Source organism: Mustela nigripes, chromosome 3 (assembly GCF_022355385.1).
Source record: "Mustela nigripes isolate SB6536 chromosome 3, MUSNIG.SB6536, whole genome shotgun sequence".
Lineage (NCBI taxonomy): Eukaryota > Metazoa > Chordata > Mammalia > Carnivora > Mustelidae > Mustela > Mustela nigripes.
Window position 1 is genome coordinate 65,129,266 of NC_081559.1, and position 14,507 is coordinate 65,143,772.

At 38.7% G+C, this 14,507-nt stretch overlaps 1 protein-coding gene across 1 annotated transcript in view; it reads right to left on the reverse strand.

Moving 5' to 3' along the window:
• The window catches only part of FASTKD1 (FAST kinase domains 1), a 55,147-nt gene that overhangs the window by 14,202 nt on the left and 26,438 nt on the right, over positions 1 to 14,507 (reverse strand). Inside the window, exons 8-9 of the mRNA XM_059392776.1 lie at positions 5,092 to 5,578; positions 3,495 to 3,609 (exon numbers count right to left, since the gene is read on the reverse strand). Coding sequence (XP_059248759.1) covers positions 3,495 to 3,609; positions 5,092 to 5,578 — 602 coding nt within the window. The remainder of the gene's footprint in view (positions 1 to 3,494; positions 3,610 to 5,091; positions 5,579 to 14,507) is intronic.

Here is a 14,507-nt window from a genome sequence, read left to right on the forward strand (position 1 = left end):
CAGAAGAAAGAGAAATTAAGGAGTTAATCCCATTTAAAATTGCACCCAAAACCAAAAGATACCTAGGAATAAACCTAACCAAAGAGGCAAAGAATCTATACTCAGAAAACTATAAAGTACTCATGAAAGAAATCGAGGAAGACACAAAGAAATGGAAAAATGTTCCATGCTCCTGGATTAGAAGAACAATATTGTGAAAATGTCTATGCTACCTAAAGCAATCTACACATTTAATGCAATCCCTATTAAAATCCCATCGATTTTTTTTTCAAATAAATAGAACAAACAATCCTAAAATTTATATGGAACCAGAAAAGACCTCGAATAGCCAAAGGAATATTGAAAAAGAAAAGCCAAAGTTGGTGGCATCACAATTCCGGACTTCAAGCTCTATTACAAAGCTGTCATCATCAAGACAGCATGGTACTGGCACAAAAACAGACACATAGATCAGTGGAACAGAATAGAGAGCCCAGAAATAGACCCTCAACTCTATGGTCAACTAATTTTTGACAAAGCAGGAAAGAATGTCCATTGGAAAAAAGACAGCCTCTTCAACAAATGGTGCTGGGAAAATTGGACAGCAACATGCAGAAAAATGAAATTGGACTATTTCCTTACACCATACATGAAAATAGACTCAAAATGGATGAAGGACCTCAATGTGAGAAAGGAATCCATCAAAATCCTTGAGGAGAACACAGGCAGCAAACTCTTCGACCTCAACCGCAGCAACTTCTTCCTAGGAACTTCACCAAAGACAACAGAAGCAAGGGCAAAAATGAACTATTGGGATTTCATCAAGATCAAAAGCTTTTGCACAGCAAAGGAAACAGTTACCAAAACCAAAAGACAACTGACAGAATGGGAGAAGATATTTGCAAACGACATATCAGATAAAGGACTAGTGTCCAAAATCTATAAAGAACTTAGCAAACTCAACACCCAAAGAACAAATAATCCAATCAAGAAATGGGCAGAGGACGTGAACAGACATTTCTGCAAAGAAGACATCCAGATGGCCAACAACAGACACATGAAAAAATGCTCCAAATCACTCGGCATCAGTGATGTACAAATCAAAACCACAATGAGATACCACCTCACACCAGTCAGAATGGCTAAAATTAACAAGTCAAGAAATGACAGATGCTGGCGAGGATGCAGAGAAAGGGGAACCCTCCTATACTGTTGGTGGGAATGCAAGCTGGTGCAACCACTCTGGAAAACCGTGTGGACGTTCCTCAAAAAACTGAAAACAGAACTACCCTATGACCCAGCGATTGCACTACTGGGTATATATCCTAAAGATACAAACGTGGTGCTCCGAAGGGGCACGTGCATCCGAATGTTTATAGCAGCAATGTCCACAATAGCCAAACTATGGAAAGAACCTAGATGTACATCAACAGATGAATGGATAAAGAAGATGTGGTATATATACACAATGGAATACTATGCAGCCATCAAAAGAAATGAAATCTTGCCATTTGCGACAAAGTGGATGGAACTAGAGGGTATTATGCTTAGCGAAATAAGTCAATCAGAGAAAGACAACTATCATATGATCTTCCTGATATGAAGAAGTGGAAATGCAATGTGGGGGGATTGGGGGTAGGAAAAGAAAAAATGAAAGAAGGTGGGATTGGGAGGGAGACAAACCATAAAAGACTCAATCTCAAAAAACAGACTGAGGGTTGCTGGTGGGAGTGGGGGATGGGACAGGGTGGTGGGGATATGGACATTGGGGAGGGTATGTGCTACGATGAGTGCTGTGAAATGTGTAAACCTGGAGAGTCACAGCCCCTGGGGATAAAAATACATTATAGGTTTATTTTAAAAAATAAATAAATTTAATTAAAAAAAATAGTGACCTGTCAAATCTAATAATTATTCAAAATAAAAATATTATGCCATTATTTAAAATTTTACTTATAAAGGTCTCCAAGCATTTTCCATTCTCTTAGTAAGTCTTTAAAAAAAATAATAAAGCTGTATTTCTCAAACTTTCTTCTCTTAAACTATTTATTTTATTTATTTTTTTAAATTTTTTTTAGAAGATTTTATTTATTTATTTGACAGACAGAGACCACAATCAGGCAGAAAGGCAGGCAGAGAGAGAGAGGAGGAAGCAGGCTCCTTGCTGAGCAGAGAGCCCGATGCGGGGCTTGATCCCAGGACCCTGGGATCATGACCTGAGCTGAAGGCAGAGGCTTTAACCCACTGAGCCACCAAGGCGCCCCAAACTATTTATTTATTTATTTATTTTTAAAGGATGTGCTTTCACTTCCTTCTGGCTATTGGCACAAGACTGAACAACCAGGAAAGCACAATAAGCTTCAGTTTAAAGTCTGCTCTTTCTACATAATTGTGTTACTTAAAAAGAGGTATATATGGGGGCGCCTAGGTGGTTCAGTGGGTTAAGGCCTCTGCCTTCGGCTCGGGTCATGATCCCAGGGTCCTGGGATCGAGTCCCACATCGGGCTCTCTGCTCAGCGGGAAGCCTGCTTCCTCCTCTCTCTCTGCCTATTTGTGATCTCTGTCAAATAAATAAATAAAATCTTAAAAAAAAAAATAGGTATATATGAACGCCAAACAGGCCTACGCCCATTCATGACTAAATATAAACCTATCACAGCAACCCATTTTACTTGTCTATTCACAAAGTAGTATCAGACATGGCTGTCATATCACATTGCCAGTCAATGGCAGGGGAAAGGAATAAAAAAAACAATATCTAGATTATAAGAGACTAAAGAGGTATCAACCTAATGCAATGAGTGGATGTTGGGCCCAAAATAACCACCCTAAGAGGTATTTTGAGACTAATAAGGGAGATTTAAACATGGACTGTATATTAGATATTAGGGACTATTAATTTTCTTAGGTGTCATAGTAGTGTTGTGGTGATAGAAGAGGTCATGATTCTTAGGAGACGTATGCCTGAGCAATTAGGGGTGAAAGGTCATGATGCCTTCAGCTTACTGTGAAATGGTTCCAAAAAAATAAGAGAGCAAGAGAAACAAACAGTAAAGCAAATAATGATAAAATGTTAACAATTACTAAGTCTGCCCAGTGAGAATATAGGCACTCTTTGATTTTTTCCATTTCTTCTTTAAGCTTTATATTTTTCATAATAAAAATGGATAAATTGGGACACCTGGGTGGCTCAGTCAGTTAAGCTGCTGCCTTCAGCTCAGGTCATGATCCCAGGGCCCTGGGATTAAGTCTGGCATCAGGCTTCTTGCTCAGCAGGGAGCCTGCTTCTCTCTCTGCTTCTGCCTGACACTCTGTCTGCTTGTGTGTGCTCTCTCTCTCTCTCTCTCTGACAAATAAGTAAATAAGATCTTAAAAAAAAATGGATAACAAACTTTTTTTAGGTCTAGAACTCACAGCTATTATGGTTACCCCTTAAATGAGAAATATTTCTTACCACAGTGGCAATAGTATCCTCCAACATACTTACTCAATATATTATCAAACAATATACCTACTTAAGTAAGAATTCAGGTATTGAATGCAAATCCTGAAAAATTCATCATTTTGAGGTGGATCATAGTTCATGATGCTAAATGGAAGAATAATACCAAGGATCACAAAAGGGTGGATCTGTATAAACACAACAAAAAGTTATAGTTTAAACTTCAGTAAAATGAAACAAAAATTTAACCTAATTTTTATTGTGGGTAGAAATCTTTTTCTAACTTGCCTAGAGTAAAATGATAAATGCATCACTACTTACTACTTTTTCCAATTTTTATAATCTTCTTAGTATCACCAGTAGTTTCTAGTACCTCTAAGTTATCAGTGCAGAAAAAAATTAATCAGATAATCTGCAAATTAATTTTGTTAGGTGTAAAATCCTGTTGCAGAATTCATTAGACATTAAAATGAACAGGAAACAGAATTCTGTGGTTATCAGTCCATTTTATAGACTCATCATATAATGTAATTAAAGAAGTTAGTTTATAATCATTTTTCTTTCATTCATTCATTTTTAAAATATCATTATTCACTCACTCAAATAAAACTTATTGACTGCCAGGTACTATGCTAAACAAATAAGACAGATTTTTATTTTATTTTGGGAGAAATACTGTCTCCTAAGTAAAAGCCTTATCCTGATATAGATTTTTTTAAGTGAGCTGCTTCTCACATAATCCAAAAGGCAACAATTTACAAATAAGTTCCAGAAATAAATTTGTAAGAAGACACACTGACAATTTAAGAATACGGAAGTCAGTGTACACCCTACATTTCCCTCATTCTTTTTTTTTTTTTTTAAGATTTTATTTATTTATTTGACAGAAATCACAAGTAGGCAGAGAGGCAGGCAGAAAGCGGGGAAACAGGCTCCCTGCTGGGCAGAGAGCCTGGTTCAGGGCTCGACCCCAGGACCCTGGGATCATGGCCTAAGCTGAAGACAGAGGCTTTAACCCACTGAGCCACCCAGGTGCCCCTTCCCTCATTCTTCACACTTATCTCACACTTTTGAATGTAGTCATTCTTAAATAGTAAAAGTAACATCACAGGATTATAGAAAATAAGAAAAAAGAAAACAAAATTCATTCTTCATTTTCTTAAAACAATTAATATTGTTTTAAGCATTTCTTTCTAGACAATGAGTTTTGACTACAGTCTTTAAAATATTGTAGTGAACCAAAAGATGACTGCTATACTCCCCAGATCTACACTGGAGGAAAAAAACTTCAGAGGAGAAACAAACTGCTGAACCAGATACTAGAACTTAACTTTTAAAATTCAAATTCCAGGGGTGCCTGGGTAGCTCAGTCAGTTAAGTATCTGCCCTCAGCTCACGTCATGCATGATCTCAGAGTCCTGGGATCCAGCCCAGTGTTGGGCTCCCTGCTCAGCAGAGAGTCTGCTAGTCCCTCTCCCTCTGCCCTTACCCCACCCACCACTGCTCCAGTTCGCATGCACTCTCTCTCTCAAATAAACAAGATCTTTAAAAAAAAATAAATAAATAAAATAAAAAGCTAATAAAATTCCAATTCTAATTAAGTTCTCAAAGTACTTATGATAAACATTTATGCTTTTAGAAGTTGACAACTATTTAAAACTCATTATCACCTTTTCAATCTGCTGAACGACCACTGAGGCAATCCTATCCAGTAGCAAAGTACTAAGGTAGTTAGTTCTAGAAATAAAAGTTGCAATCTCTGCAACATTTTTGTAATTAATTTCATCCATCAAGCGCTGTAAAGTAGCAACTGTTTCTTCAAGAAGTGACTCCGCAAACCAGTCTCCTTTTAAAGATTTAAGTTCTTCCCATAATAGATTCAAATTGTTGAATTTTCGTAATCTCTGAAGACCATAGTGATCTAGTTTTTGAAGCAGTCTCAGTTGTTTCCCAGGGGTATTATCCAGATATTTGCGATCATAATGAATCCATCTTAAAACAGATGTAGCTAAACCATTCAGGTCATTTAGGTCACAATGCGGTACAACAGCTTCAATTCGAGACATTTCCACTTCATCTAGGTGAGGAGATGGAAGAATGGAAAGAGTATAGACCAGGATGGAAATCTCACTAGGTATAAAACTAATTTTCAAATAACTATAAAGGAAAAAGAAGAAAATGAAAAGAACAAAATTAATAAATTGGCAATAAAAAATGAAAATTATTTAAAGTCTGAGTACATTATTATTATTATTTATTATTATTATTATTAACAGGTGTGATAGGTTTAAAATACAAGTTAATTTAAGAAGAACCGGTTAGATAAATGTACTGACAGGTCCACAAAGGACTACCACGATAAGTCTTAAGATTTTCTAAAGCACATCTCAAATCTTTTACTCAAAAATGAAACCATAGTCCCCAGCATACCGAAGATCAGGGTCAAAACAATATTTCTAATGCTGTTGCTAGAGACAAATTTGGGGCTAAATGTTTGATATGACCTGTTAGGAGCTGGTATGACTTATCATATACTGATCACTCAGTAACACTGGTTCCCTTCTCAGGCCTCTTTTCCCAAATTCCCAAGGTAACAGTCCCACCCCCAAAGTAAGAGACCAGCCACCAGGGCAGCAGTTGTTACATTATAAAGTTAAAACTGGAGTTTTTTTGGTTTTTTTTTTTAAGATTTTATTTATTTATTTGACAGAGAGACATCACAAGTAGGCAGAAGGCAGGCAGAGAGAGAGAGAGGAGGAAGCAGGCTCCCTGCTGAGCAGAGAGCCCGATGCGGGACTCGATCCCAGGACCCTGAGATCATGACCTGAGCCTAAGGCAGCGGCTTAACCCACTGAGCCACCCAGGCGCCCTAAAACTGGAGTTTTTAAAGACTCTTGGGGGGCGCCTGGGTGGCTCAGTGGGTTAAAGTCTCTGACTTTGGCTCAGGTCGTGATCTTGGGGTCCTGGGATTGAGCCCCGCATTGGGCTCTCTGCTCAATGCGGGGCTCGATCCCAGGACCGAGCCCCCCCCCCACCGAGCTGGTGAGCCAGCTTCCTCCTCTCTCCCTGCTTCTCTGCCAACTTGTGATCTCTGTCAAATAAATAAATAAAATCCTTTAAAAAAAAAAAAAGACTCTTTTGACTTAGAAGTACTAGAAGAAAAAATCATGTAAATTAAAGTTGTTGAGTTACTTTTTAAAATATTAAATTAGCGTATTAAAAAAACCATAGAAGCAATGCTAGCAAGGGTCCATCGACACAGGCATTCTCCTTCACTTACTAAACTGAAAAGTAATTACGTTATTTGACATGGTTAATCCCTGTCTAGGAAACTAGTCTAAGAAAGTAATCTAAAGGGTGCCTAGGTGGCTCAGTTGGTTAAGCGCCTTCCTTTGTCATGATCCCAGGGTCCTGGGACAGAGTCCCACATCGGGTTCCCTGCTCTGTCTGCCTTTGCCATTCTCTCTCATGAATAAATAAGTAAAATATTTTCCTAAAAAGAGAAAAGAATCTAAAATATGAGCAAATGGCAACTACACTTCAATTAAAAAAATTTTTTTAAATACACAGAATTACAAATAGATAAAATGCTAGCAAAGATTTGTGTTATGTATCATATTTTTACATGGCTAAAATTTGAAAATTGAATGTTCAATGAGAGAACACTTAAATAAATTATGGTACGGTCATATGATGGGTAATTTCCAGTCATTAAAAAGATACACAAATAGGGGCGCCTGGGTGGCTCAGTGGGTTAAGCCGCTGCCTTCGGCTCAGGTCATGATCCTGGGGTCCCGGGATCGAGTCCTACATCGGGCTCTCTCTGCTCAGCAGGGAGCCTGCTTCCTCCTCTCTCTCTCTGCCCACTTGTGATTTCTGTCAAATAAATAAATAAAATCTTTAAAAAAAAAAAAAAGATACACAAATAGTTCTCAATGATGTGAGAAAATGCTAAGTGGGTAAGGTTAAGTGGGGGGAAAAAAGTACAAAACTGTATTCTCAACTAGAACGGAAAAAATTTTTACACACATGCTAAGTACGTATCACAAGTAAATAAACAAAACTGTCATCAGTGGATGAATGAGTTTAGGAATGATCTTTGTTTTCCTTTTTATACTTTTTTCTATTTCCCAAAATTTTCAAAATGGTTTTTTGAAATATAATTTTATTTTTTCAGTGTTCTTAGATTCATTGTTTATGCACCATACCCAGTGCTCCATGAGATACGTGTCCTACTTAAGGCCCACCACCAGGCTCACTCTTTCCACCCCCCACCACCCTCCACAACCCTCAGTTTGTTTCTCAGAGTCCACAGTCTCTCATGCTTTGTCTCCCCCTCCGATTTACCCCAATTCACTTTTCCTTTCCTTCTCTTAATGTCCTCCATATTATTCCCTATGCTCCTTAAGTGAAACCATATGATAATGAACTTTCTCTGCTTGACTTATTTCACTCAGCATAATCTCTTCCAGTCCAATCCAAGTTGATACAAAAGTTGGGTATTCATCCTGATGGCTGCGTAATACTCCTGTGTGTGTGTGTGTGTGTGTGTGTGTGCGTGTGTGTACACCATATCTGCTTTATCCATTTGTCTGTTGAAGGGCATCTTGGCTCTTTCCACAGTTTGGCGATTGTGGCCACTACTGCTATGAACATTGGGGTACAGGTGGCCCTTCTTTTCACTATATCTGTATCTTTGGGGTAAATACCCAATAGTGCAATTGCAGAATCATAGGGTAGCTCTATTTTTAATTTTTTAAGTAATCTCCACACTGTTTTCCATCGTGGCTGCACCAACTTCATTCCCACCAACCATGTAAGAGTGTTCCCCTTTCTCCACATCCTCTCCAACACTTGTTGTTTCCTGTCCTGTTAATTTTGGCCATTGTAACTGGGATAAGGTGGTATCTCAATGTGTTTTTGTTTTTTTGTGTTTTTTTTTAAAGATTTTATGTATTCACCTGATAGAGATCACAAGCAGATGGAGAGGCAGGCAGAGAGAGAGAGAGAGAGAGAAGCAGGCTCCCTGCTGAGCAGAGAGCCCGATGCGGGACTCGATCCCAGGACCCTGAGATCATGACCTGAGCCGAAGGCAGCGGCCCAACCCACTGAGCCACCCAGGCGCCCCTCAATGTGGTTTTGATTTGAATTTCCTTGATGGCTAATGATGAACATTTCTTCAAGTGTCTATTAGCTATTTGTATGTCTTCTTTGGAGAATTGTCTGTTCATGTCTTCTGCCCATTTTTTTGATGTGATTATCTGTTTTGTGAGTGTTGAGTTTGAGGAGTTCTTTATAGATCTTGGATATCAGCCCTTTGTCTGTAGTGTCATTTGCGAATATCTTCTCCCATTCCATGGGTTGCCTCTTTGTTCTGTTGACTGTTTCCTCTACCATGCAAAAGCTTTTTATCTTGAGGGAGTCTTAAAAGTTCATTTTCGCTTTTGTTTCCTTTGCCTTTGGAGACATGTCTTGAAAAAAGTTGCTGTGGCTAATGTTGAAGAAGTTACTGCCTATGTTCTCCTCTAGGATTTTGATAGATTCCTGCCTCAGGTTGAGGTCTTTTATCCATTTCAAGTTTATCTTTGTGTATGGTGTAAAAAGAGTTTCATTCTTCCATACATAGCTGTCCAATTTTCCCAGCACCATTTATTGAAGAGACCATCCTTTTTCCACTGTAAATTTTTTCCTGCTTTGTTGAAGATTATTTGACCAGAGAGTTGAGGGCCCATATCTTGGACTCTCTACTCTGTTCCACTGGTCTGTGTGTCTACTTTTGTGTCAATACTATGCTGTCTTGGTCATCACAGCCTTTGTAGTAAAGCTTGAAATCAGCCGATGTGATGCCCCCAGCTTTGTTTTTCTTTTTCAACATTTCCTTGGCAATTCGGGGTCTTTTCTGGTTCCATACAAATTTTAGGATTGTTTGTTCCAGCACTCTGAAAAAGGCCAGTGGAATTTTGATCGGGAAGGCATTGAAAGTATAGATTGCTCTGGGCAGTATAGACATTTTAACAATGTTTATTCTTCCAGTTCATGAGCATGGAATGCTCTTCCATGTTTTTGTGTCTTCTTCAATTTCTTTCATGAGTGTTCTATAGTTCCTCGAGTACAGATCTTTTACCTTTTTGGTTAGGTTTATTCCCAGGTATCTTATGGTTCTTGGTGTTATGATAAATGAAATCGATTCTCTAATTTCCCTTTCTATATTTTCATTGTTAGTGTATAAGAAAGCAATTGATTTCTGCACATTGATTTTGTATCCTTCCACATTACTGAATTGCTGTATGAGTTCTAGTAGTTTGGGGGTGGAGTCTTTTGGACTTTCCATATAAAGTATCATGTCATCTGCAAAGAGAGTTTGACTTCTTTTTTGCCAGTTTAAATACTTTTGTTGTTGTTGTTGTCTGATTGCTGTTACTAGGACTTTTAGTACTATGTTGAACAACAGTGGCAAGAGTGGGCATCCTTGTGGTGTTCCTGATCTCAATGGGAAGGCTGTCAGTTTTTCCCATTGAAAATTATATTCGCTGTGGGTTTTTCATAGATTTTATGAAGTTGAGAAACGTTCCCTCTATCCCTATACTTTGAAGAGCTTTAATCAGGAATGAATGCTGTATTTGGTCAAACACTTTTTCTGCGTCAATTGAGAGGACCATATAGTTCTTGTTTCTTCTATTACTGATTTGTTCTATCACATTGATTGATTGGCAAATGTTAAACCACCCTTGAATCCCAGGGATAAATCCCACCTGGTCATAATGGATAATCTTTTTAATGTACTGTTGGATCCCATTAGCTAGGATCTTGTTGAGAATCTTGGCATCCATATTCAAAAGTGATATTGGTCTGAAATTCTCCTTTTTGATGGGATCTTTGCCTGGTTTGGGAATCAGGGTAATGCTGGCTTCATAGGAAGAGTCTGGAAGTTTTCCTTCTGTTTCTATTTTTTGAAACAGCTTCAGGATAATAGGTATTATTTCTTCTTTGAATGTTTGGTAGAATTCCTCAGGGAATCCGTCAGGTTCTGGACTCTTATTTTTTCAGAGTTTTTTGATCACTGCTTCAATCTCCTTACTAGATATGGGTCTATTCAGGTTGTCTATTTCTTCCTGTTTCAGTCTTGGAAGTTTATAGGTTTCCAGGAATGCATCCACTTCTTCTATGCTGCTTAACTTATTGGCATATAACTGCTGATAATAATTTCTGATGATCGTTTCTATTTCTTTGGAGTTAGTCGTGATCTCTCCCCTCTCGTTCATAATTTTGTTAATTTGGGTCCTCGCTCTTTCCTTTTGGATTAGTTTGGGCAGTGGTTTATCGATCTTATTAATTCTTTCAAAGAAATAGCTTCTAGTTTCATTGATGTGTTCTACCATATCTATAGTTTCTAACTCATTGATCTCTGCTCTAATCTTAATAATTTCCCCTTCTTGTGCATGGGGTTGCCTTAATTTATTGTTGATTTTCTAGTTCTGTAAGGTGTAAAGAGAGCTGTTATATTCGGGATTTTTCAATTTTTTTGAGTGAGGCTTGGATGGCTATGTATTTCCCTCTTAGGACCGTCTTTGCAGTAACCCATAGGTTTTAGACTGATGTGTCTTCATTCTCATTGGTTTCCATGAATTGTTTAAGTTCTTCTTTGATTTCCTGGTTGATCTAAACATTCTTAAGCAGGATGGTCTTTAGCTTCCAAGTGTTTGAATTTCTTCCAAACTTTTCCTTGTGGTTGAGTTCCAGTTTTAAAGCATTGTGGTCTGAGAATATGCAAGAATAACCTAAATCTTTTGGTATTGGTTGAGCCTCGATTCGTGACCAAGTATGTGGTCTAATAGGAGAAAGTTCCATGTGCGCTGAAGAAGAGTGAGTATTGTTTTAAGCTGAATGTTCTATATATATCTATGACCCATCTGGTCAAATATGTCATTCAAAGCTCTTGTTTCTTTTTTTTTTCTCTCTCTTTTTTTTTAAAGATTTTATTTATTTGACAGAGAGAGCTCAGAAGCAGGCAGAGAGAGAGAGAAGGAAGCAGGCTCCCTGCCGAGCAGAGAACCCAATGCGGGGCTTGATCCCAGGACCCTGGGATCACGACCCGAGCCGAAGGCAGCGGCTTAACCCACTGAGCCCACCCAGGCACCCCTAAAGCTCTTGTTTCTTTATTGGTTTTCTGCTTAGATTATCTGTCTATTGCTGAGAGTGGTGTGTTATGATCCCCTATAATTAATGTTTTCATATCAATATGACTCTTTATTTTGGTTAACGGTTGGCTTATGTAGTTGGCTGCTCCCATGCTGGGGACATAAATATTTACAACTGTTAGATCTTCTTGGTGGATAGACCCTTTAAGAATGATATAGTGTTCTTCTGTATCTCTGACTACAGTCTTTAGCTTAAAATCTAATTTATCTGATACGAGAATCACTACTCCAGCTTTCTTTTTAGGCCTGTTGGCATGAAAGATGGTTCTCCATCCTTCCACTTTCAATATCTTTAGGTCCAAAGTGTATCTCTTGTAGACAGCATATGGACGGATACTGTTGTTTTATCCAGTCTGCAACCCTGTACCACTTTATGGGAACATTTACGCCATTCACATGATTATTGAAAGATAACTTTTTATTGACATCATGTTGCCTGTGAAGTCCTTGTTTCTACAGAATGTCTCTGCAAATTTCTGCTCTATGTTACTCCTGGGTTCTTTCTTCTTTTATAACCCCCCCCCCTTAATATTTCTTGTAGTGCGGGCTTGGTGGTCACATAATTTTTTAAGCCTTGCTGGTCTTGGAAGCTCTTTATCTCTGCATCCATTCTGAATGTCAGACTTGCTGAATCAAGTATTCTCGGCTGCATGTTCTTCTCATTTAGTGCCCTCAATACGACTTGCCAGCCCTTTCTGGCTTCCTAGGTTTCTGTGGATACGTCTGACGTATTCTGATGGTCCTTCCTCTGTATGAAAGGAATCTCTTCCCCTTAGATGCCCTTAAGACATCCTCTCCAAATTTATGACTCATGAATTTCACAATTATTGCCTAGAGGTCTTTCTAAACTCGTTGATCTTGGAGGGAGTATCCTCTCTGCCTCTGGGACATAAACACTTGTTCCAGTCCCCAGATTAGGGAAATTTTCATCCAGTATTTGTTCAATTATATCTTCTAGTCTTCTCTCTCCACTCCCTCAGGGATCCCAATAATTCTGACATTGGAACGTTTCATGGTGTCATTTATTTCCCTAATTCTGTTTTCATGGCTTTTAAGCTGTTTGTCCCAGGCCTTCTCCTGATCCTTCTTTTCTATCAGTTTGTCTTCTAGATCACTAATTTGATCTTCTGCCTCACTTATCCTGGCTGTTAGAGTATTTAGATTAGATTAGATCTCATTGACAGCATTTTTAAGTTCTGTCAGATTAGCTCTTACTTCCGCCCTTACAGATTCTATGTTGCCACTAATGGCCTTCTCCAAACTAGCCATTGCCTGGATGATTGTTACCCTGACTTCCATTTCCAACATGTTGTTTTATGTTCATATCCAGTAGTTCTGTGGCAGAGGTCAGAGTCTCTGAATTTTCCCTCTGTTGGGTGTTCCTCCTCCTAGTCATTTTGGTGAGAGGTGGTTGAGGGGATGTATAGCTGAATATATCAACCACGATCCAGTCAAGGTGCACCTGGCACACAAGGGCTGTTTTGCTTCTTCAGAGGTCATGCCATTACCGCCACACATTACACATCCATGACCCTGTGGCAGCTGAACACCCTGATCTTCAGGCACAACCCAGGCAAGGACGGCCAGCATAGAATGTTCAGCATAAGATGTTTAGACTTGGAGCTGCTCCATCACATGAATAGGGTACAAAATAACAGCTGCAGCACAGGTGGTTGGGTCAGGACAGCCAGGTAGTCAACAGCAGTGCCCTCCAAGTTGGGGTTTGCTCATTCCTCGGTATAGGGTGCTGTTCAGATTTGCCAATCACAGTTTTAGTTCTGACATGTAAAGAGCTTGGAAATCACCACCACGCAATATAGACATCTTGCTGCAAAGGTTGGCAAGCTTAGCAGAAGGCATGACACACAGGGCAAATGATATGTCAGAGATCCAAAAATAGCTGTTTGTGAATTTCAGAGAAGATCTTTGAAGTATTATGACTGCTGCAATGAGCTATTCAAACGTGTTCATAAAGAGGGACCAAAATGGTAAGCCATCTCGAACTCTGAAGAAAATAGACTAATATAATCTGATGCTCTCTTGCAAACCACGGCTCTCTTGAGCATCTTTAGAGTACATTAAAATGTAGCTTATGACTTTCTTTGTTCAAATTATTGATGATCGCAGCTGCCCAGTGTCTGCTGGGGGCGACAGTGCAGGGCTGTGAAAATACACCCGCAAAGGCGGCAGTGGTGGAATGCCCAGGCTCCATGTATAAGTGCTACAAAATGATTTTTATATGGTATTTGGCCCACTGCCTGGCACAAAGTAGGTACCCAATTAGTACTAAATGAATATTTTATCCTTATAACCAAGAAAAAAAAATACATATATATATATATACATACATGTATATATATACATGTGTGTGTGTGTGTGTGTGTGTGTATAAAGAAAAGGACCCAGAAGCTTTATCTGTTTGCAGAATTGACCTAAAGGGTAGAACTCTCAATATGTATCAACCTTGTGGTATCTGTCTAAAAATACACCCCCAACAGATACATTCTCTCCAACCTCCCCTTGATGTTTTTCCTGGAAACACTTCCTCAAATTCCAAAACTTACATGTGCATGCATGTTTATTTATAATACTACCACATACCCACCAGCATAACTAAAAATAGAAAATAAAAACATGGCAAGTGTTGGCAGGAATGTCAAGCAACAGGAATGCTCAGCTCTCCATTCTGCTGGTGGGAATATAAACTTGCACAGCCACTCTAGAAAACCATTTACCAGATCTACTGAGGATGAATGTATGTAAAACCTACAAACCCATAATTATACTCTCTGGTAAATATCTACAGAAATGCATAATATATTTACTAAAAGATATGTAAGAGGATATTCATAATAACCAAAAACTGGAAATAAATAAAATATTCATCA